This window comes from Setaria italica, chromosome III (assembly GCF_000263155.2).
Source record: "Setaria italica strain Yugu1 chromosome III, Setaria_italica_v2.0, whole genome shotgun sequence".
In the NCBI taxonomy this organism is placed as follows: Eukaryota; Viridiplantae; Streptophyta; class Magnoliopsida; order Poales; family Poaceae; genus Setaria; species Setaria italica.
This window is the reverse complement of record NC_028452.1, coordinates 23328437-23349542: the sequence shown is the minus strand read 5'-3', so window position 1 is coordinate 23349542 and position 21106 is coordinate 23328437. Positions and strand designations below refer to the sequence as shown.

The 21106-nt window shown below is 46.8% G+C and overlaps 1 protein-coding gene across 3 annotated transcripts; it reads left to right on the top strand.

Annotated features, from left to right (window-relative positions):
- The first annotated feature begins 653 nt into the window (after positions 1-653).
- On the top strand, positions 654-10378 carry LOC101773471 (4-coumarate--CoA ligase-like 7). Of its 3 annotated transcripts, none has more exons than XR_002676661.1 (5): positions 654-1775; positions 7266-7452; positions 7546-7705; positions 7816-7883; positions 9829-10378. XR_002676661.1 is itself a non-coding variant. In XM_012844281.2 (5 exons), the coding sequence occupies exons 1-5, from the start codon at positions 732-734 to the stop codon at positions 10055-10057; spliced, it is 1611 nt and encodes a 536-aa protein (XP_012699735.1). In that variant the 5' UTR covers positions 656-731; the 3' UTR covers positions 10058-10378. The 3 variants fall into 3 exon arrangements, 2 of the variants coding, with proteins under 2 accessions (XP_012699735.1, XP_004962246.1); XM_012844281.2 differs by having other exon boundaries at positions 656-1775; positions 7266-7389; positions 7560-7705; XM_004962189.3 differs by having other exon boundaries at positions 657-1775; positions 7560-7705.
- The last annotated feature ends 10728 nt before the right edge of the window (positions 10379-21106 follow it).

Here is a 21106-nt window from a genome sequence, read left to right as displayed (position 1 = left end):
CAGCCGTTTCAATTTTTCAGCCGGCTTATAAGCTGAAGCGAACAGGCCCGATCGTTGTAAGAAATTTTAGGATCTAGTACAAGTTTATAATAAATTTTAGAGATCTAGATCCTAAAATCCCTTTTTTTCAAACGAGATCTAATATGTGGAATAATCCCTCCATCCCAAATTACTATTTATTTTGATTTTTCTTAGTATATATTTTTTATATGCACATGTATAGATACGTAATAAAAGTTATATATTTTTGTTACATATAGATACAGATACGTAACAAAAGTTATGTATATAGAAAAGTGAGGAGACATTTCAATAAAGCCATTCCCCGTTAAATCATTGTGCCTGTAATCTGTAATTTTTGTTTTTGTTTTTTTTTCTTGCGGGAGAAAACTAATGAACCCCCTATGGTCCTGGCGATTACTTGCAGCTATCACGGTCCGCATGGGCTACCTACCGGTGCCCGTAAGCTATTTTTTTTTGTTGGTTGGTAAGCAGCATTAATTGTTGACACGCCACCTAGCACGCTACGTGGTGGCTTGTACACTTTTGTACCGTAGCCTGAGCCACTGACCAGATTATACGCCTCAGAAACTGCGCCTCTGACCATAGCCAGTAGCCACACCGTGTCTATAAAAAATCGAAGAAGCCACGGCCACCCGACAAAATCACTAACCACAGCGTCCGCCCCGTGCCAAGTCGTCCGCTCAGCAACAACAGAGTGCCGCGAGGAAATGGCCACTCCCCCGCCCGCGGCCAGCGCCGACGGCTGCGCCACCGCTCCCGGCGCCGTGGACGGCCGCAGCGGCTACTGCAAGGAGACCAAGACGTTCCGCAGCCTGCGTCCGCCGGTGCCGCTGCCGCCGACGGATAGCCCACTCTCGTTCACGGTGTTCGCGTTCTCGCTCCTGCCGTCACCGCTCCCGGCGCACCCAGCCCTTCTCGACGCCGCCACCGGCGAGACCGTGTCGTTTCCGGCATTCCGGTCCCAGGTGCGCGCGCTAGCGGGGGGCCTGCGCTCACGGGTCGGGCTCCGCCGAGGCGACGTCGCGTTCGTGCTCGCGCCGGCGCGGCTGGACGTCCCGGTGCTCTACTTCGCCCTGCTTTCGTTCGGCGCCGTCGTGTCGCCGGCCAACCCGGCGCTCACCGCCGCCGAGATCGCCCGCCTCGTCGCCCTGTCGGACGCGTCCGTCGCCTTCGCCGTGTCATCGACCGCCGCCAAGCTGCCGGCTGGCCTTCCCACCGTCCTGCTCGATTCCGATCACTTCCGCTCCTTCCTGCACAACGACGACAGCGGGGAGGTACTGGCGCCGGAAACGGCGGTGGTGCACCAGTCGGAGACGGCCACGATCCAGTACTCGTCAGGCACAACCGGGCGAGTGAAGGCCGCGGCGCTGTCGCACCGGAACTTCACCGCGATGTTGGCGGGGGCTCACGCTCTGGCCCATAAGCCGAGGCATGGTCGCGACAGGATGCTCCTGGGTGCGCCAATGTTCCACTCCCTCGGGTTCTACTGCGCACTGAAGGGCGTCGCGCTGGGGCAGACGACGGTGCTGGTCACCGACACGGTGGCGCGGCGCGGCGTGAAAGGGGTGGTGGAGGCAGCGGAGAGGTGGGCGGTCAGCGAGATGGCGGCGTCGCCGCCGGTGGTGATGGGGATGGCGAAGGAGCGGTGCGGCCTGGAGGCTCTGGAGTGGGTGGTATGCGGTGGCGCGCCGCTGCCGACGACGGCAGCGGAGATGTTCCAGCGACGATTCCCCAACGTGAATCTCTGCATGGTAAGTTTTGGCCATGTCGCTTTCATTTCATGCTCATTGTCTTTTGTTGCCTTCAAAATCTTCAATTAGTTTTCCCGTAAAATGTCGTTTGGTGAAAAAAACTCCTCAAATCAGGGTGAGCCTCGTTGCGGTAGAATGGCATATCAGAAATTGATAATTTGCCAGTTTTTTCTTTTGCATATATTGGACCTCCAGCTAACCAACCGAAAATGCTTTACCAGCTTAGCAGACATTTCCAGTTTATTATCCAGCTGCCACAGGTTCACTCGAAAGATCTCAAGTGGCAAGCTCAAACTAGAAATAGTTGAGGGAAAAGGATATGTTCTTAGGACAATAATTATTTAGTGGAAGCATGTACCACGTTCCTCGTTTTAAATACCATGATGACTGATACAGGGGTGATGCATTGCTGGTGGTTTTCAATCGCCCTTGTTTACTTCCCTCCAAACTCCCAACTTTGACACTATACAAAAAGAAGATTCCCTATCACATCAAACTTGCGGTACATGCATGGAGTACTAAATGTAGACGAAATCAAAAACTAATTGCACAATTTTGTTGTACTTTGCGAGACAAATCTTTTGAGCCTAATTAGTCAATATTTGGACAATAATTCACAAATACAAACGAAACGCTACAGTGTCGCATTTATGGCAAAATGCCAATTTGGCACCTCCCAACTTGGGAAGTAAACAAGGGTAGGGTGCCAGTGTGTTACTACCACAACAAATCAAAGTCATAATTCTGGGGTGGGGCAGGGAGAAAACTCAAAATCAATTAAATAACATTACCTTACTTTGAACGCAAAGCTCTAGTAGACTATTCAGCTTATGAAAATAATGGAATTATTGAAATCGACTAGTATGACTATGACATCACTGCATTATTGTTTTAAATTATGGCCTAAAATAATGTCCACTATCTTATAGTTAGTGCCGTTTTGTAGGATTTCTGCAATCTGATTCTCTTCAGAAACATGACAATCATACCAATGGAAAACAAATAACGGAGAGAAGCATAAGAATCCTTACCAAAAGATTAATGATTCATAGATAGAACTCGAAATGTTTCTAGTTCTTCAGGAAGCCTGAAGCTAGAAAAAACTGTTTTCTGCAGAATAAATCTGTCTCCAAAATCATTTCTTTGAGAATCCGAATCCATGCCAAATGAGCCAATAAATGCTTTAGACATCACTTTTGCTTTAGTGCTGAGTTGTAGAAGTACAATGGTGGTGAGTTCCACCTTACTAAGAGCTAAGAAACCAACCAAAATATCTTTTGTGAACAATAAGCTTGAAATATTAATGACATGTTTTTGAAAGAAAAAACTGTATACTGTAAAATTCCAAGGGCCCGTTTCTAAGGATATTGTTGTAAGAAATTTTAGGATCTAGTACAAGTTTATAATAAATTATAGGGATCTGGATCCTAAAATCTCTTTTTTCAAACGAGACCTAAGATGTGGAATACTCCCTCCATTCTAAATTACTATTTTTTTATTTTTTTTTATATAATGTAACAAAAGTTATGTATATAGAAAAGTTAGGAAACATTCAATAAAGCCATTCCCCGTTAAATCATTGTGCCTGTAATTTCTGTTTTTGTTTTTTTTCTTGCGGGAGAAAACTAATGAACTTCCTATGGTCATGGCGAGCCAAGTATGTAGCTATCACGGTCCGCGTGGGCTACCTACTCGTGCCCGTAAGCTGATTTTTTTTTTGGCTGGTAAGCAGCATTAATTGTGTTTACAAGACAGTTGTTTTCACGTGTAGCTTCGAGGTCACAAAGAATTAACCAGAGATAGTCGTAGCATTCAAGATAATTTTCTTGGTACTCCGTTAACATTCCGTTTGGATCCCATCAATTAAAATTTTAGCTAGCCAAATTTTAATTGAGAATTTGTTTGGATTCCTAATTAAAGTTTAGCTAGTGTCTTACCTACCATCCCGACTACTACCTCCAATGAAGAGTATCCATTTAGTCTTATCCTAAGTCAAATCATCTTATGTTTCACTAAATTTATATAAAAATATATCAATGCTTTTGATGCCTAACAAGTTTCATTATGAAATATATTTTCATAGCGTACCTATTTAGTCTATCAATGTTTATACTCTTTATTGTAAACTTAATCAAATTTGAGATAGTTTGACTTAGAACAAAAAAGACACTCTTTACAGGACAGTGGGAGTGCGATATAGGGGCCGTTTGGTTCCCAGAGCTAAACTTTAGCTCCTATCACATTGAATGTTTAGATACTAATTAGGAGTATTAAACATAGACTAATTATAAAATCCATTGCACAGATGGAGGCTAAACGGTGAGATGAATCTATTAAGCCTAATTAGTCCATGATTTGACAATGTGCTGCTACAGTAACCATTTGCTAATGATGGATTAATTAGGCTTAATAGATTCATCTCGCCATTTAGCCTCCATATGTATAATTAGTTTTATAAATAATTTATATTTAGTCCTCCTAATTAGCTTCCGAATATTCGATGTGACACGAACTAAACTTTAACTCCAGGATCGAAACACCCTCATAAACACCTCATAAGCAGGGCGGAATTTGTTTAGCTCGTCATGATTCACCACTTGACTTTTGATTCGTTGAAATAATCCTAGTGTCATTCTTACTACAAGCTCACCAAGATCAGGATTCGGATGATGATCGATGGCTAAGAAAATCAATTTAATTAGGCAGGAGGCTGAACAGTCGACCGCAAGTCGACACAGATCCTTTTTGAAATCCTTTCGGGGCCCACTAGCATTATCTTCTCATATTGTCGATTGATGATATATTATGTTATATTCCGTACAAATTATATTGGTTCGGTGCCAAGTCAATGGTAAAGTTGTTTACTACACCGAGGTGCGTCCCCGTCCGGGCCGGAGGCCGGGCGGCTCCGGCAGCGGCCTGGCCAGGTCACGGGCGCGTCGCGTAGCGCTGCCACTGCAACTGCAAGTCGGTGGAGAAAGTTTTGGTTGACGAGCATAGCGCAAACAGAACTGTGATAGCTAGCGCCCTCTTGTTCAGGGCGGCCCTGACCCGGACGGCCTAGTTCCGCAAACCAAGCATGGCGCCGTTAGTGTCTAGGCCAGAGAAGACGGGGATGTGTAGCTCGTCGTACCAGCACCGCATCGCAAACTAAATAGGAGATGTCGCAGAGTCGTACTTTAAAATTAAAATCCACCTTAAAATTTTAACGAATTTAACTAAAGTTTGTTGGAGATATTTCAGAACGACAATCAGCTAATTCTTGCAGGTTAGCGTGACTAGATCTACACGTGAGCCTCACGTCAAAAACGGACCCTAAAATTAAAACCTCACGTTCACACATTTAAAATTTTAGCGAATTTAACTAAAATTTATTGGAGATGTCTTAGAATGACAGTCAGCTACTTCGTGCATATTAGCATGCCTAGATCTACACGTGGACCCCACATCGAAAGTGGATCTTAAACTAAAATCTCGTGTCACACCTTAAAAACTTAACGAATTTTACTGAAATTGCTTAGGGATGTCTCTTCAGATACTTTGTGCAAATTGGTACTGCTAGATCTACATGATATGATATATATGGAAAAAAATGTTTTAAGTGGTTTAGAACCGGTTTGAGAGATGTAGTTTTGTTTGGTTTGTGGTCTTTTACACCACTTAGTTGGTTTGGTTTAGATATATAAGAGTAATAGGTTGGTAGGTGTGGTTTGAAATTAATTTTCTTTTATATATGGTTTGGTTTGGTTTTGAGCGATTCTCACACCATTAGCAGTTTTAGGTAGGGCTTGAGGTTTGGAAAAAAAAAGTAAGGTTTTGTTGATCCTGCTACCCTTCATTGCAACATCATACATCGCATGTGGCTCGGAATACGTGTTAAACTTGGGCTGCCTAAGTCTTCCAAGTCTTTTTTGTCCACAACTTCAAAGTTCAAGAAGAGGAACAGTTTCAACTCTGAACCCACATGCTCTTTGAACATTAAAAAAGTACAGACCTCTTACGCAAAAGCATAAAGGACGAACAAAACAGATTCATTTAGGGGGTGTTTGGATCTTTAGGACCTCCTAAAATTTATGTCACATCGAATATTCGGAGGTTAATTAGGAGGACTAAATATGAGCTAATTATAAAACTAATTACACAGATGGAGGCTAATTCACGAGACGAATCTATTAAGCCTAATTAATCCATCATTAGCACATGTTTACTGTAGCATCACATTATCAAATCATGAACTAATTAGGCTTAATAGATTCGTCTCGTGAATTAGTCTCCATCTGTGCAATTAGTTTTGTAATTAGTCTATATTTAATACTCCTAATTAGTATCTAAACATTCGATGTGACAGAAATTTTAGGAGGGACTAAAGAAACAAACACCCCCTTAGTTTTCTCTCTCTCGACCTGGTTAGTTCCTCTGTCTCTCTCTTTCTCTAGCAATAACTTTTTGGAAGAGATAGAGAAACGGATAATTATTTGATCCGGTAGGTCGCGGTATCGAATTGCATTTTTTGCTGGGGTCCAATGTCACAAGCATACATCTCTCACAGACGACCAATGTGTGCTGACTCTAGAAAAGTTAGCGAGGACTTCGGTGGATCTTAATATACTGACGTACTGTACCTCATTTGACAAACCTATGTGGATCTTTTTTTTTTTCACCAATTTCGCAAGACAAGTTATGTGTTGCTAGATCAACACGGAGAACAATTTAATTGATATAAAACGGGGAAAAATTTGACAGCGATTGGGTTTCACTAGTGTGTTTGTTTACATTTCATATATTAATTTGTTGTTAATTGTTCCTACACATTGGTTGGCAAAGTAGATTAACTGTTTGACCATGGGATTAACTCTTTGATTCAAACAAAACAAAAATCTTACTTTCAACGGTACTATCCATATGCGTGTGCTAGAAGCACACACTAGTGTATGAGTTCAGTGCCTGCATATAGTGGTGTGTTGTGTGTACACGTCATCTTCTAACCGAAAATCATGCGATTTCCCTTTGTCTATCTGTACTTCATTCTGAAAACTATGCGATTTCCCTTTGTCTATCTGTGCTTCATTCTAGGTATTTGTTTGAGTCAATTCTGAACTCTACGATTCACTGGTCTTGATCTAATTTTCTCAAGGCGCACAGCTTATTTAGTACTCCCTCCGTCCTAAATCACTATTCATTTTAGCTTTTCTAGATACATCACTTTTGCTATGTATCAGACATAAGTATATATATAGGTGCATGTCAAAAGGTGTGTATCTAGAAAAACCAAAATGGATAATAATTTGGGACGGAGGGAGTATATATTAAGAAGAATTCCAAACTCCAGCGGATCTTGCTTTCTGCAATTCTTCCTGCTCAAAGGAATTAGCAAAGAATGATGCTGATTTCCTTGTATCAGAAATTCTATCATGCCGCCTCAAAAAAAAAAAAGAGAAATGCCATCATGCAGTTTCCTTTCAAACTGAAAGTGTTGATGCACCCATTCAGGGCTACGGTTCAACTGAGGCCGGTGGTATCTCACGGATGATCGACCGGGAAGAGTGTACCCGCATCGGCTCCGTCGGCCGTGTTTCGGAGAACGTAGAGGTGAAGATTGTGGATCACATAACTGGCAAGCCCCTGTCTGTCGGGCAGAGAGGGGAGCTATTTGTGAGAGGGCCTGCCGTCATGACTGGTAACCAAAGACGGATAGCTGCTGCTGTTCATATTAACTTCCATTTCAGCTTGGGATTCTGCACCTGCATCCAGATTTGCCCATGTTTTTCAGCTCAACGCTTGCAGGATATGTTGGCGACGACGAAGCGAACGCTAGCACTTTCGATTCTGAAGGCTGGCTTAAGACTGGGGACCTTTGCTACATCGATCAGGACGGGTTCCTGTTCGTGGTGGATAGGCTGAAAGAGCTCATCAAGTACAAGGGCTACCAGGTTTATGGTTTAATTTGGTTACTCTTAGTTTTAGATTTCAGAACAAATGCCGAGTCCTTGCAGTTATTCCAAGACTGATCATTTTCCACGTTGTACTAAAAACACTGCAGGTTCCACCTGCCGAGCTGGAGCTTGTCCTGCAAACATTGCCAGAAGTTGTCGAAGCTGCAGTCATGCCGTGAGTCAACTAGAACACCTGATTGGCAATCTCTCATGTTGTTGAAATTCTCTGATACGTGAACCATAAAATTATCATGTCATGTCCTATTACTAACTTGTAAGGAATCGATGCTCGTAGCGGAAGGATGAATTAGGCAAAACTTAAAACCTTAATATATGGCTTCCGCTACAAAGTATAAAAAATATAAACTAAGATCATACTATCTAGATGTGAATCTATGGTTGATCTAGTGAAAATTTCCACCCACAAAGAGTTTTTGTAACATAGACCAATCCTAACAAGATACATATTATTTAAAAAAAGAGTAAGCCAAGTATGAAATACGGAAATGTAAAGAAGTGGATTAGCTTGGCACGACGATTTATCCCATGGTATCGGTAGGCAAATGACACCCCTATTCATATTAGAGCTCCACCAAGGATATGCTCCCGCTCACCAAGTCTCTCGTGGTTAAGGTCTTGGACTCGCCACAAAAGCTCTCACCAAGCCGGATGAGAAGCTTGCCACAAAGGCAAGGCTCACCACTCCCTCTCTTCCTATTACTTTGATGCCGTCACCACTATGGAGCTTATCCAGAAAGGAAGGGGCTCCTCATCCCACGTACACGGTTGTCGATGTTGCTCCATACCAAGCTGGAGGGCCGAAGACTTGCCGACGCACCAAGCTTATAAGCTAGATTCACTCCTAGAACCAATCACAAGGTAGCAACATCTTGCACTCACTCGTTCCAGGCCTATCCTAGCACTAATCACTCTTCTAAGCTTGTGCCAAACCTTGGATTATTACTTTTGCACTTTTGGTGGTATGGATGTGTTCTTAATGAGTCTTGATCTTTAATGGACTTGTGCACACTCCAGCAACTCCAAATAGACGAGTAGACGAGTAGAGGGTATAAATAGCTCAAGAGTAGTCTTAAAGAGCCATTGCTCTAACGACTAGCTGAAAATGTGAGCATCAGATGATCCTATGATCACCTGGGGTAGTCATCGGATTATCTGGTGCCCCCGTTGACGCATATGTTGGACTCCCTGCACAAAAATGCTCCGACACTTCATCCAACAGGGCGTCAGATCATCCGACGCTTTATTCGATGGCACCATCAGATCATCCGGTGCTGAAGAAATTTGGCCCTGAACTCTCTGGATGATTTCAAAGTAAATATGCTTAGTCCGATGGTCACTTCAACACGGGCGGCACGGGCGGCGGATCATTCGGTGCTTCTCACACGCCTTATCTTCACCCATTCATCTGACACTCGCAAAATAAGCACCATCGAAGCATCCGGTGATCTTGTTCATATGCAGCCGCCTATTGTAGTCATCGGATGATCTGTTGCATTTGTCTGATGCCTATCAGCTCATCCAGTGTCCTTCTGCGCGTTGTACCAAAAGCTTTGATGCTTGCTCTGATGCCCTGTCGGACCATCGGTGCTACATGTTTTTCTGAGTTGAATGCTACATCTCTGAATTTTCACTATGGTTTGGATACCGTCACTTGAATATCATGATTCGAATACCGTGACGTAGATACCATAGAATAATTATAGATATTGTGGCTTGGATTCTTTGAATATCTTGATTTGGATCTGCTGGTTTGGTTTACATTCTTGGAACCTATAAGACCTACAACATAGATGCTCGATAAAATATTAGTCCTAATGACTATGTTATCACTCAGTCAATCACCAAAATCATAAACTGTAACCTAATGGGACCACGTTTCTTTCACAGCTGCCTCTTCTCTTATGTGTGAACCATAAAATTCAACATACTCTAAATCAAGCTCGTCTTAATCTTTTTTCAGCGCCATGTATTCTAGATTTTGAATGTAACTTGACATACTAGAACAAAGACTGCCGACTAGCAGGCACACAAGTGGTCTGACTGCTCAATTATTATCCGCAGGGTTCTTGGCAGGAATAAAAGTTTAACTGTATTTGCAGGTATCCTGATGAGGAGGCAGGGCAGATACCGATAGCGCTTGTTGTGAGGCAACCTGGAAGCAAGGTCACCGAGGCTCAAGTCATGGACCATGTCGCGAAGCGGGTAGCTTCGTATAAGAAGATCCGCAAGGTGCTGTTTGTCGACTCCATACCCAAATCGCCAGCTGGGAAGATACTGAGAAGGCAGTTGACGAACTATCTGCAGTTCGGTGCTGTCTCTAGGTTGTGAAACATTTTACTTGTGTGTGTATGTGCGCATAAAAGACAGAGATGCGGTATACTTTGTGTAAAGATAAAATAGTGCGATTAAAAGACGTCGCATGGCAAAAAATTCTATCTACAGACAAGGTAAGACAAGATCAAGGGCATCTTCAGCGGTACATGCCAGATGTGATACATAAATTTTACGGTAGTGCTTCACAGCGGGACAATCGACTGGGACTGCCAATCTAGAGCACTATCATTTCATCGCCGTCTCGATCGAGCTCGACGGCCTTCATTTCCACCACCGCGAGCCGTGATGAGTACATCAGTTTTGTTTGTTTGCCCCCTTTCTTTCTGATTCTGAGTGCAACCACCATAACCATCCCAACTGGTACTTTTTGGGTTGTAGCTCGTGAGATGTTGCAATGCTTTTGTTTTTTATGTTGCAATAAGTGTGAAGTGGAAAATTGTTGGAGGATTCAATCAAGCAGGACGGTAGCCCCGTGCCTCCCAACCCCGACCCCCGACCTGTCCCCTGCCTCTGCCACGCCTCCAGAATGCCGCGCCGCCGCGCATCCACTGCCGCGACTATCCTTTACCCCAGCGCTAGCCCCACCTCCCAACACACCTAGCCACCCCCACCCCCTATCCTCCTGGGATAAGTTCTTCCATCAATCGCCTCCCCCACCGCCGCGCCATGGACGGCCCCACCTCGACAGCCTCGATTTCGTGTCGGAATCGTCGGATCTACAGGTGCAGGTGACGGATCCGATGGCGCAGGTGACGGATCCGATGGCGCAGGCAGCGGATTCGGTGGCGTCGGCGGCGGATCCACTTCCTGATAGCGGGGATCAAGGATGAAGCTACTAGGAGGTAGACCATCTGGGGGCAGTCAATGCTCCCCAACGACCAAGTCGCCAGCTCCCCCAATGCGACACTGCGCTCCCCCACCCCCAAGACCGAAGCATTCACTCCGGTGGCGCAGCACGGCCGTGGCGCATTTACTGTAGGGAGGAGACGTCAAGGCCACGCCATGGCAGTACACTCCACCAGGCCCCTTCTCCTCGCCGTCCCGCCTCAGCGACCCAGGAGTGGATGCCAGCCAGGAGGCGCAGGCGACATTCAACATGGCGCACGCCGCCCAGTCCGACCCGACGCGACGCTGGACATGACCGCCTGCGCAGTGAGGAGTCAAGGCGCACAACAACCACAACGCTCCAGGCCTTCCACCTCGCCACTGCTGGAAGGTGCTTCAACTGCTTGGCTAGAGACCACCGGGCGGCATCCTGCAGAGACTCGATGCGCTGCTTTTGTTGCCACTGCTCGGGCCATCGGGAAAAGTTCTGTAGGAAGCCGTGCCCACCCGCCACTGGTTCGTGCCATCGGACGCCTCAACGCCTTTCACCCTCAGCCTCTGCACGCCCACATCCTCCACTACCACATACATCACCCGATCTCCGCCGCCGGCCAGCTCACCGCCATTCGTCCTCGGTCACCGCTCAACAACATCCTCCACCATCACCTCCTTCGCCACAAGCTCCACTGCCACCCTGGCCATCTTCATCGCCACAAGCTCCACTTCCATATCTGCCACCACAGACGCTACATCCACCGCCACCGCCACCGCCGCCACCCCCACTGCCGCCGTCGAGGGTAGCTCACCAGATGGCAATTGGAGACCCGAACACCCGCCCCGATGAGGAGACCATCATTGTGCCTAATTCGTTTGACCTAGAGCAGGATGCTAGGGAATGGGAGGGGACAGCTCTGGTTCCCTGGGCCTTGCACCTCCCGTGCGGGGTCGGCGCCTGTGAGATTGAGGAGCTCCTAAGGGATAGGCTGCGGCTTCAACGGGCGAGGTTGTTGTCACCTTCCACCAGTCAGAACCCTTCCTCATCCACTTCATCAACACCGAGCAGTGTGTAGCAGCTCGCAGCCGCGAGCGTTTCCAGGGCCGCAGCATCGACATTTGCCTGTGGCCATGGCGCAGCCTAAGCCACACGCTCGGCCTGCGCATCTTCTTCTGGGTGCGACTCTACCTCGACGGCATCCCGGTTCACGCATGCATGCCGAACATCGTCAAGAGGATCATTGGCACGCGATGTGCCCTCCAGTACATCAACACGGATCTCGTCCAGCCAACTAACACCAGGCACATCGACCTCTGGGCTTGGATGGCGAATCCAAGCAAAGTCCCCAAGCGAGTGTGGCTGATCTTCACTCATCGGCCTGCAAACAAGTCATCTTCGATCACCATCACCACATCGTAGCCGGACTGCTGGCAACAGAGAGTTCGCTATGAAGTCTTCTTGCACCTGGGCATTTTGGAGGACTACACGGCGTCAGCATACGATCTAGACGGCGCCATCAACAACCCCTCTAGCTTCAATCATGTGCACTGAGGTTATGCCTTGCGCTACATGGTACCAGACAGCGTTCCCTCCGATGCGCGCTCTAAGTTCTCCGCACGGCTACCCCAGCCGCCATGGGAACCGGAGCAACATGAGGAAGAAGATCGTGACCAAGGCCGTGGCAACTGAGAGCATGGCCGCGGTGAGCAAGACAGGAACGGCAAGCATGAAGACAACAACCGGCGCAACCGGGATCTCAGGCAGGGAGGCAATGGCTCATGCTATGACAAGCCTTTCCGCTGGCCTTGTCGGAGCGAGGATGACGATGATGATGGCAGATATGATCATTTGGGATGAGGCAACAAAAGAAATAGCAAGGCTCGCAATAGCCTCGACCATGACGTCTTGCGCCACGACCGTACACGATCACCCAGGTGTTGGGAGGCCGAGTTCAGAGGGGGTCAGCGAAGGACTGCTTCTGGCCCCCTCCCTGCCGCCGCAGCGCTGAAACTGGTGCCCTTTGAGGCAAGCTTGGCTGCCTTTGCTCCTACCTTGCCGCCGCAGCGCTGAAAATGATGCAACAGGAACTCCAAACGTACAAGGCAGATGCATACATCTCCAAGGCCTGCTCTCTAGCGGATCGAATTGGGCTCACCAACAGCCTGCTCCGCTCAGAGGGATCCAAGCCTAGTCCGCATCCATGGAGCAGCTGGTGCCTCTCCAGTGTGTCTTCTCTAGGCTCCATGCGACGCTACAAGGGGCGTTGACAATGCGCGATGTTGAGCTCGTGCTGGACAAGTTGCAGCTGCATGGCCTGTGTGCCCCGGTAGATGGTCTGGATGTTGCATCGGAGGGTCGACCATTGTCGCCGTAGAGATGGCCACGGTGCCATCAGCCACCCCGCCGCCTCAAGCCCGAACGCAGGGTGCTGATGGATAGACGGGCATGGAACGGTCCCCTGGACAGGGCCCATCCAGGCGGCGGTGCTGTTAGCCGCCTCAGGCCCGCACGCGGGCTGCTGGCGGACAGACAGCCATGGAGCGGTCTTCCAGGCAGGGCCTGGCTGCGGCAGCTCCTGCGCACGTCCAGGTGGATTCAACCATTGACAACCTCTTCACCGCGCCGGCTTCGGTGATTCTTCAGCACCTGCGACATGTCTTCGGTTTGTAGAAGCGTGCGACTGGCAAAGAGGCTGGTTGTGCGAGTTCTAGAGCGCGCCCAGCGCAACTTGTGGCACAAACTTGGTGTCTCAGACAATGAGCTCTAGCCAATTGAGGAGATATTGCAGGACTACATCAACTCACACAGTGGCCGCTACCGGACCACATTATTGCAGCAATGTTGCCCTTATTTGATCTGGATGATGCTGGATAGGCCATTGATGACATCAAGAATGAGCGTGCCCTCTCTCAAGAATGATAGCTTCGGTACCTCAGCACCGTTGGAGAAGAACTCTCTCCATGTATCCCAGACTTTCCTCGTACTGCTTTTCATTTAGTGCTCCACGCCCTGCTGGCTGTGACCTTCGGGCTAGGAGCTGGACCAGCCCTGCTGGCTTTGACCTTCGGGTTTACTGTACGTGACATCGACTACGCCTTGCTGGCTTCGACCTTTGGGCAATGCACCTATCTGCGCATCGAACATTAACCACAAGCGCCGTTTCTAGATATCCCAGCACACGCATTGCCGTCGGCACACCTCACCTACTAGTTTACATGGCACTTCCAGCCACCTCCAGCTCTGCCTACCAGGAAGGCTACATGATTCCCTGCAGCGCTCTACACCTTTATAAATGCATATAGGCAGGTTCGACACTATCAGCTGGAACGTGCGAGGTCTTAACGCTCTTGCGAGATGCCTGGTCGTTCATGAAATGCTCAAAGCGATGCCATGCCATATAGCTTGCCTACAAGAAACTAAGCTGAATCAAATTGACGTGGCCCTCGCTTCCTTCCTAGGCGGCTACCACCTGACCAACTTCACTTACAAGCAAGGCACCAAGGGGGGAATCCTTATTCTTTGGGATGCTAATTTTATTGACCTAAAAGGTATTCACATTGTGCGTTTTTCAATTACTACAACAGTATTGGCCAAACAATGCAGCTCCAAGTTCAAATGAACAACAGTATACAGACCAACGAGGACAGAACTGAAAATGGCCTTTCTACAACATATGTGAAACATGAAACTCGACACCAACACAAAATGGCTGATCATTGGTGACTTTAACCTCATTTGCAAAGCACAGGACAAGAATAACAGAAGATTGAACCTCCAACTAATGCGTCGCTTCCGAAGTACCCTAGCTTTCTGTGGCCTAAAAGAAATACACCTTCAAAATTGAAAATATACGTGGAGCAGTGAAAGGCGTCAGCCAACGCTTTCACGCCTAGACCGCTTCTTCTGCAACGAAGCCTGAGACATTGCTTTCGATGATCACATGCTGCACACCCTTTCCTCCTCCCACTCCGATCACTGCCTGCTTCTACTAGCAAGACTCTCAAGACCACGGAGGCCACGCCCTTTCAAATTTGAGAACTTTTGGACTAAATTACCATGCTTCCAAGAGACTGTGCAACAAGCATGGAGCCTACCCACGCATCATACAGAACCCTTCCATCGCTTAGGCCACAAGTTGCACTCAACAACCATGGCGCTTAGGAAGTGGAGCAATTCCATCATCTCGGATGCAAAACTAAAAATACAGATGGCACAAGTGGTGATCCTACACCTCGACACTGCGCAAGACTTAAGATCCCTTTCAGATGCAAAATTTGCTCTGAGAGCAAAACTCAATAAACACATTCTAGGCTGAAAGAGCAAGGAAACAACAATCATCATGTATCAAAAACCTACATGCGGGAGATGCGAATACATGATACTTCTACCTTAAAGTCAATGCTCCTAAAAGGAAGAATATACAACGGCTGCAAATAGACACGGGCTAGGCTCTCTCCCACCAAGACAAGCAAGACATCGTTCACGACCACTTCTCTAACATAATGACGACCCCAGAGCAACGCACATGAGATCTGCGGTGGGACAACCTAGATCACATTGCAGTGGACCTATCTGACTTAGACTGCTTGTTTGTTAAAAATGAGATCCTGCATGCCATTAAACAACTTCTGCACGATCGAGCACCAGGCCCGGATGGTTTCACATGGCTCTTCTTCAAGACATGCTGGACCATCATTAAAGGAGACATAATGACAGCAATCAATGCTTTCTACAACATCCGTAGAAATGACCTAAATCTCCTCAATAAGGCAAACATCATTCTAATTCCAAAAAAAGAAGGGCAGAAAGCATTCTGGAGTACCAGCCAATCAGCCTTATCCATGCGTTTGCAAAGATCATCACTAAAGTGCTAGCGCTATGGCTTGCCCCACACATGCATGCTATCATCTTGCCCTGCTAGAGTGCCTTCATCAAAGGCAGAAGTATTCAGGATAACTTCCTATACGTACAAAATATTGCTCGCCGTTTTCATCGAAAGGCGACGCTGGCTCTACTAATGAAATTAGACATCTTCGAAGCCTTCGACTTAGTTCGTTGGGACTACCTCATCTCCCTTATGCACCACAGAGGCTTCCCAACTCGATGGAGCCAATTGATCATGTCCCTCCTAGCCACTTCAACTTCAAAAGTATTGCTCAACAGCTCACCGTTGCCACCGATACAGCACGGTAGAGGCCTCAAACAGGGGATCCGCTATCACCTCTACTATTCGTCCTAGCCATTGACCCTCTACAACACCTAATTGCTCAAGCAACCAACAGGGGGCTCCTCACCAAATTAGGAGGAAGAGCGGCAAGATTTAGAGCATCTCTATATGCTGCCGCCGCCGCCATCTTCATAAAGCTGACACGAAAAAACATCTCCAACATTGCGAAGATCCTTCAACACTTCAGAGAAGCCACTGGCCTACACACGAACTTGCAAAAGACACAGATTGCACCCATAAGCTGCCGAAACATCGACCTTGATCTACTACTCAATGATCTACCGGTAATGAGATTGATATTCCCAATGCGCTACCTTGGTCTCCCATTGTCAACAAAGCGCCTGAGAAGGATTGAATTCCAACCTTTTATAGATAAAGTGGTAGGTAAACTCTTAGCTTGGAGCGGACGAAACCTAACCCATGCAGGCAGAGTTAACCTCATCAAATTGGTCCTCTCTTCACAGTCGGTTTACTTCCTAATGGCTCTCAAAGCGAATAATGAGGTGCTCAAAGATTTAGACAAAATCCATAAAAGATTCCTCTGGGTGGGTGACCAACAGCTAACATGTGGAAAATGCAAAGTTAATTGGACAAGAAGCTGCCTCCCGAAACAACATGGGGGACACGGCATACCAAACCTAGAGAAGTTCGCCAGACCTCTCCACCTTAGGCTATGGCATGAGTCGACATCACCGGACAAACCCTGGTCCAATACAGAAACCCCATGTGACGAGACGGATAGGCAACTATTTGCTGCTTGCATGGTCATCACCCTCGGCGATGGCAAAAAGACCAGCTTCTGGAACTCTAGCTGGTTGCAGGGCCAGCGACCAAAAGACATTGAGCCGCTACTCTTTGCCATTTCAAGGAAAAAGAACAGGATGGTTCACGATGCCATCAATAACAATAACTTGATTTGAGATCTCAACATCAATGGTAATATCAATAACTCACATTTAACCTCATTCGCCCTGCTATGGAACATGGTAAGACAAACGGAGCTACAGCCACGAAACGAGGACACTATCAGCTGGAAACTAGCCAAATCAGGAATGTATACAACCGCATCAACATATAAAGCATAGTTCCTGGGCTGCACCGAAACACTGAATATCCACTCCATCTCGAAAACTTGGGCGCCACCAAAATGTAAATTCTTCATGTGGCTAATTACACAAAACCGCATATGGTCCACGGACAGACTGGCCAAACACGGATGGCCGCACAATGCCACTTGCACCCTCTGCAGATGGACCATGGAGACTAGCCACCACATCTTAGCTGAGTGTAGATACACCAAGAGAATCTGGGATCTAACGGCAATATGGACAGCGCAGCCAAACCTTAGGCCAAATGCATGGTAGTCCTCAGCCAACACAATGGAATGGTGGACAAACATAACTACGACACCGGATTCACCGCGTAAGGCTCTTAGAAGTCTGACTCTACTCATCATGTGGGAGATTTGGAAAGAACGGAACATGCACGTTTTCAACAGACATGAGAGCTCACCGACGAGAGTAGTCCTTACCTTTTCACATGGCACGCCGTGCTTTCCTTTTGTTTTTACTTTTCCTGTAAACTTCTGCTCTATCAATGAAATAGGCACACTCTCGTGCCCGTTTGTTCAGAAAAAAAAATTGTTGGAGAACATGGTCTTGTTACTCTGGTCATGGTTGGACTCATGCTTGGAGGGTGAAACCTGGAGAAAGGCAAATGTTTTCATCTTCAACTTTTGCAACTGATTTTTTTATGTTTCATCTAGTCATTTCAAATGTGGGAATCGGTGATTGAAATGTTCCAACCACTTTATTTCAGCCTTTTCTAATTTACAGTTTCTTTTTCTTGATTTTTTAGATGTTGCAATAGCTCATTTGGAATGTTTCACTTGTTTTTCTTGACTGTTGCGGCAGTCATTACATAATGTTTCATCTGTTTTTTTTTTCAATCTATATGTTGCACGCCATATTCCATCTTGTCGTGTTTCATGGTTCTATCTTAGAAATTTTCTGGTGTTGCAATCTAGCGAGACTTGAGAAGGATATGCGACATGTTTGGTGAGCAACAAATTGGAAGGCATCGCTCAAGGCTGGCGATGGATAGCAGGATGTTTGATGCAACATAGAATAGTGTTTCAGCGGGATTTTTTTAGCTGGATTTTACAGCGGTGCTGCAGCCATCCGCTGCACCTGATCAGACGGCTACGCGCGCGTTATCAGACGGCTACGCGCGCATCCGATGTTAGTGTCCTGGACCGGACGTCCCAGCGCTAGCAGTGCTAGTGTCGTAAATTTTTAAAAACTTGGTTTTATAGGCTAGGATTCAACAAAGCCATTCGTGGAATAAAAAGGACTCGCAAAGTCCAAGGATTTTGACACGTATTACTTTCTCCGGTACATTAATGGCTGTACGTAGTATAGTGCTAAAAATACTACTGTAACAAACTTATCCTCCTGTTGGCATAGCTCGAGGCCCATGTTGGGCTCCTGGCTGAGTATCCAAGTAATTACGAACGGATGGCAGCGTACACATGTAACAGGTTCGAGTGGCGTGGGTACTTGAGAACAACCCTAGTGCTAACTTTATCTTTGCTATTAACATATGGTAACAACCATATGTATGCATTAATAATTCATTAAATTATACTAGTAACAATGCCGCGCGGCACGCACGTGCTATTTGCTCATATACACACCCAACCTACGATAATGAATAAATTAGAAAAGCTAACAAATTTTGTTAAGGATGGCAAAATATTCATCCCTGATCCAATTTAAAAGATAGTTTGTTTGTAATTCCTTTCACTTGAGTGTATTTCTCCTTCCACAACTCAATTCATCCAAAGAAAAGGAGAAACTCATGGATGCTTTATAATGGGAATCCAAACAATTTGTAGAAAAGAGATGTTGATCCACTCGAAGCCAAACAGGTCCTTGAATCTCTGTTTCATCGTCCTCAATGTCAATGAGTACATGTCCCAGCTTGCAGATGTTGTAGATGTCTAGGCCCCAAACGTCCTACCAAACTTCCTACCAGCTTCTCAACCTCAAAAGCTGAAAGTCCAAACAAACAGCTAGCTTCTTGGACTAGCTTCTGAAGAGCAAAAAGCCCCCCGAAAGGTACAAATACACGGGAAGCTAAGAAGCAATGAAATGTGAGCTTTCCACAGCTTCCTACGCCAACTTGCTCAAAATTACCCACCTACCACCGCTTAAGTTATCGAACCGTTATTTTTCTTTCTTTCCTGACCTCCATCTCCCGTCCCCGGTCTCTATCATCCATCGCCAGACTACCACCGTGGCCCACCTCCTCATCCCCGCTGGCGCCCACGTCGCCTTCCCTAGACCGCCGTCGGTGCCCCCCTCCTCATCCCCGCTAGCGCCCATATCGCCAGCCTCGAACCGCCACTGTTGCCCCCCCTCATCCCCACCAGCGCCCACATCGCCGTCCTCGGACCGCCACCACTGCCCCCCTCTTCAGCCCTGCAGGCGACTCCATTTAGGGCCCCGAATCGCCGATGGCACATGGCCTCCTCATCAGCCTCGCTAACCACCGCCTTGCCGCTGCCGTGCGGTGCCCTTCCTCAGACCTAGGGGTGGGCGAGCTCCAGGCGGCGGCTTCCGGCCGGTGTGGAGTAGCGCGGGGGAGGGGCCAAAGGCAGGGCAAGCTCCAGGACATGGCTCCCTGCATGCACGGAGGAGCGCAGGGAAGGCGGAGGCGTAGAGGAGCTTTGGCCAGACAAGAGAGAAGGTTGACATGCAGACCCACAGAACAAATATCTCCAAAAAACCTAGCTTGCCAAACAACCCCAGCTTTTTGGAGAAGCTAGCTTTCAGAAAGCTACCCTTCAGGAGCAAATTTCAGATAAGCCAAAGCTCAAACAAATAGGACCTGAGTTTTGACACACCACGTTATGCAGCAAGTACAACAGAAAGGTCTTCATAGCATAGTGTGTGAGACCCAAACGCGAAACTTGCCATTGCAAACATGAACCATGGGCTCGAGCTCCAGCAAAAATCATAGCTGGCTTTCAGCCGTTCTTAAGCTGAAGCCAAGGCAATATTCGCACGGCTGTCCAGTCTCCTCTATTTGCCATAAAAACAACAAAACATTCTTCTGTAGTCAGATATAAATGCATCACAAGTACTTCATGTCGAACCTGCTCCCTGTCTAAATACTTACTGCATAAGCCCAAAGCTTGCTTTAGCACATCATCAGTATATGAGCTAATAAATTATGATCAACACCTGAACATTTGAGCTGAATTGCAGGTTTTAACAGATACAATTATTCGAAACTGCAAATGCTACAAATCCACGACTACACATGGTCTCTAGATTATGATTTGAAGAAAAGATAGATTCTATTCTACCTCTTAGGAAGCTCATGAAATACATCTTGCGAAAACCAGAGAGAGCTAACATCAATGACAATCACCCCAATGGCAACTACATGTACGTCTCTAAGAACAAATGGCCAAGATCAGTGTCCCTGCAACTATAATAAAAAATATGTGGCACTGGAATTAACAAAAAAAACCTACCAACCTATTTGTCCAACGGGATTCACAAGTGCAGCATCTACAGCAAAAAAAAAAGAAACAAGATGGATGCAGCAATCCAATTTTTTTTCTTAAACTTGATATGCATACTGTAATTACTCAAAGAAAAATAGGAAAAAAACTTTTATGCGGGTGTCATCCTCACCTCGCTATTGCTCTAGAACCAAGGTCATGAAAACATTCGAGATTTGAGAGATACCCTTGCTAACTCCCTAGCAATCCAATTTTTTTTCTAACCTCAGGTCAAGAGGTTAGTTCCCTAGCCCCCCAAGACCCGCTTTAGTACCGGTTGGGGACTCCAACCGGTACTAATACCGGTTGGAGCCTCCATTCGGTACTAATATACCACCGGGCCTTTAGTACCGGGTGGAGGCTCCACCTGGTACTAATATGCAACCGTTAGTAGCGGGTGAAGCCTCCACCCGGTACTAACTT

Bases quoted from the DNA above. Each gene is read 5' to 3' on its own strand.
- LOC101773471 (XM_004962189.3), top strand. From the start codon at position 732: ATGGCCACTCCCCCGCCCGCGGCCAGCGCCGACGGCTGCGCCACCGCT. The intron at 1,776-7,265 runs GTAAGTTTTGGC...GCACCCATTCAG, and splicing joins CCAACGTGAATCTCTGCATG to GGCTACGGTTCAACTGAGGC. The intron at 7,884-9,828 runs GTGAGTCAACTA...CTGTATTTGCAG, and splicing joins GTCGAAGCTGCAGTCATGCC to GTATCCTGATGAGGAGGCAG.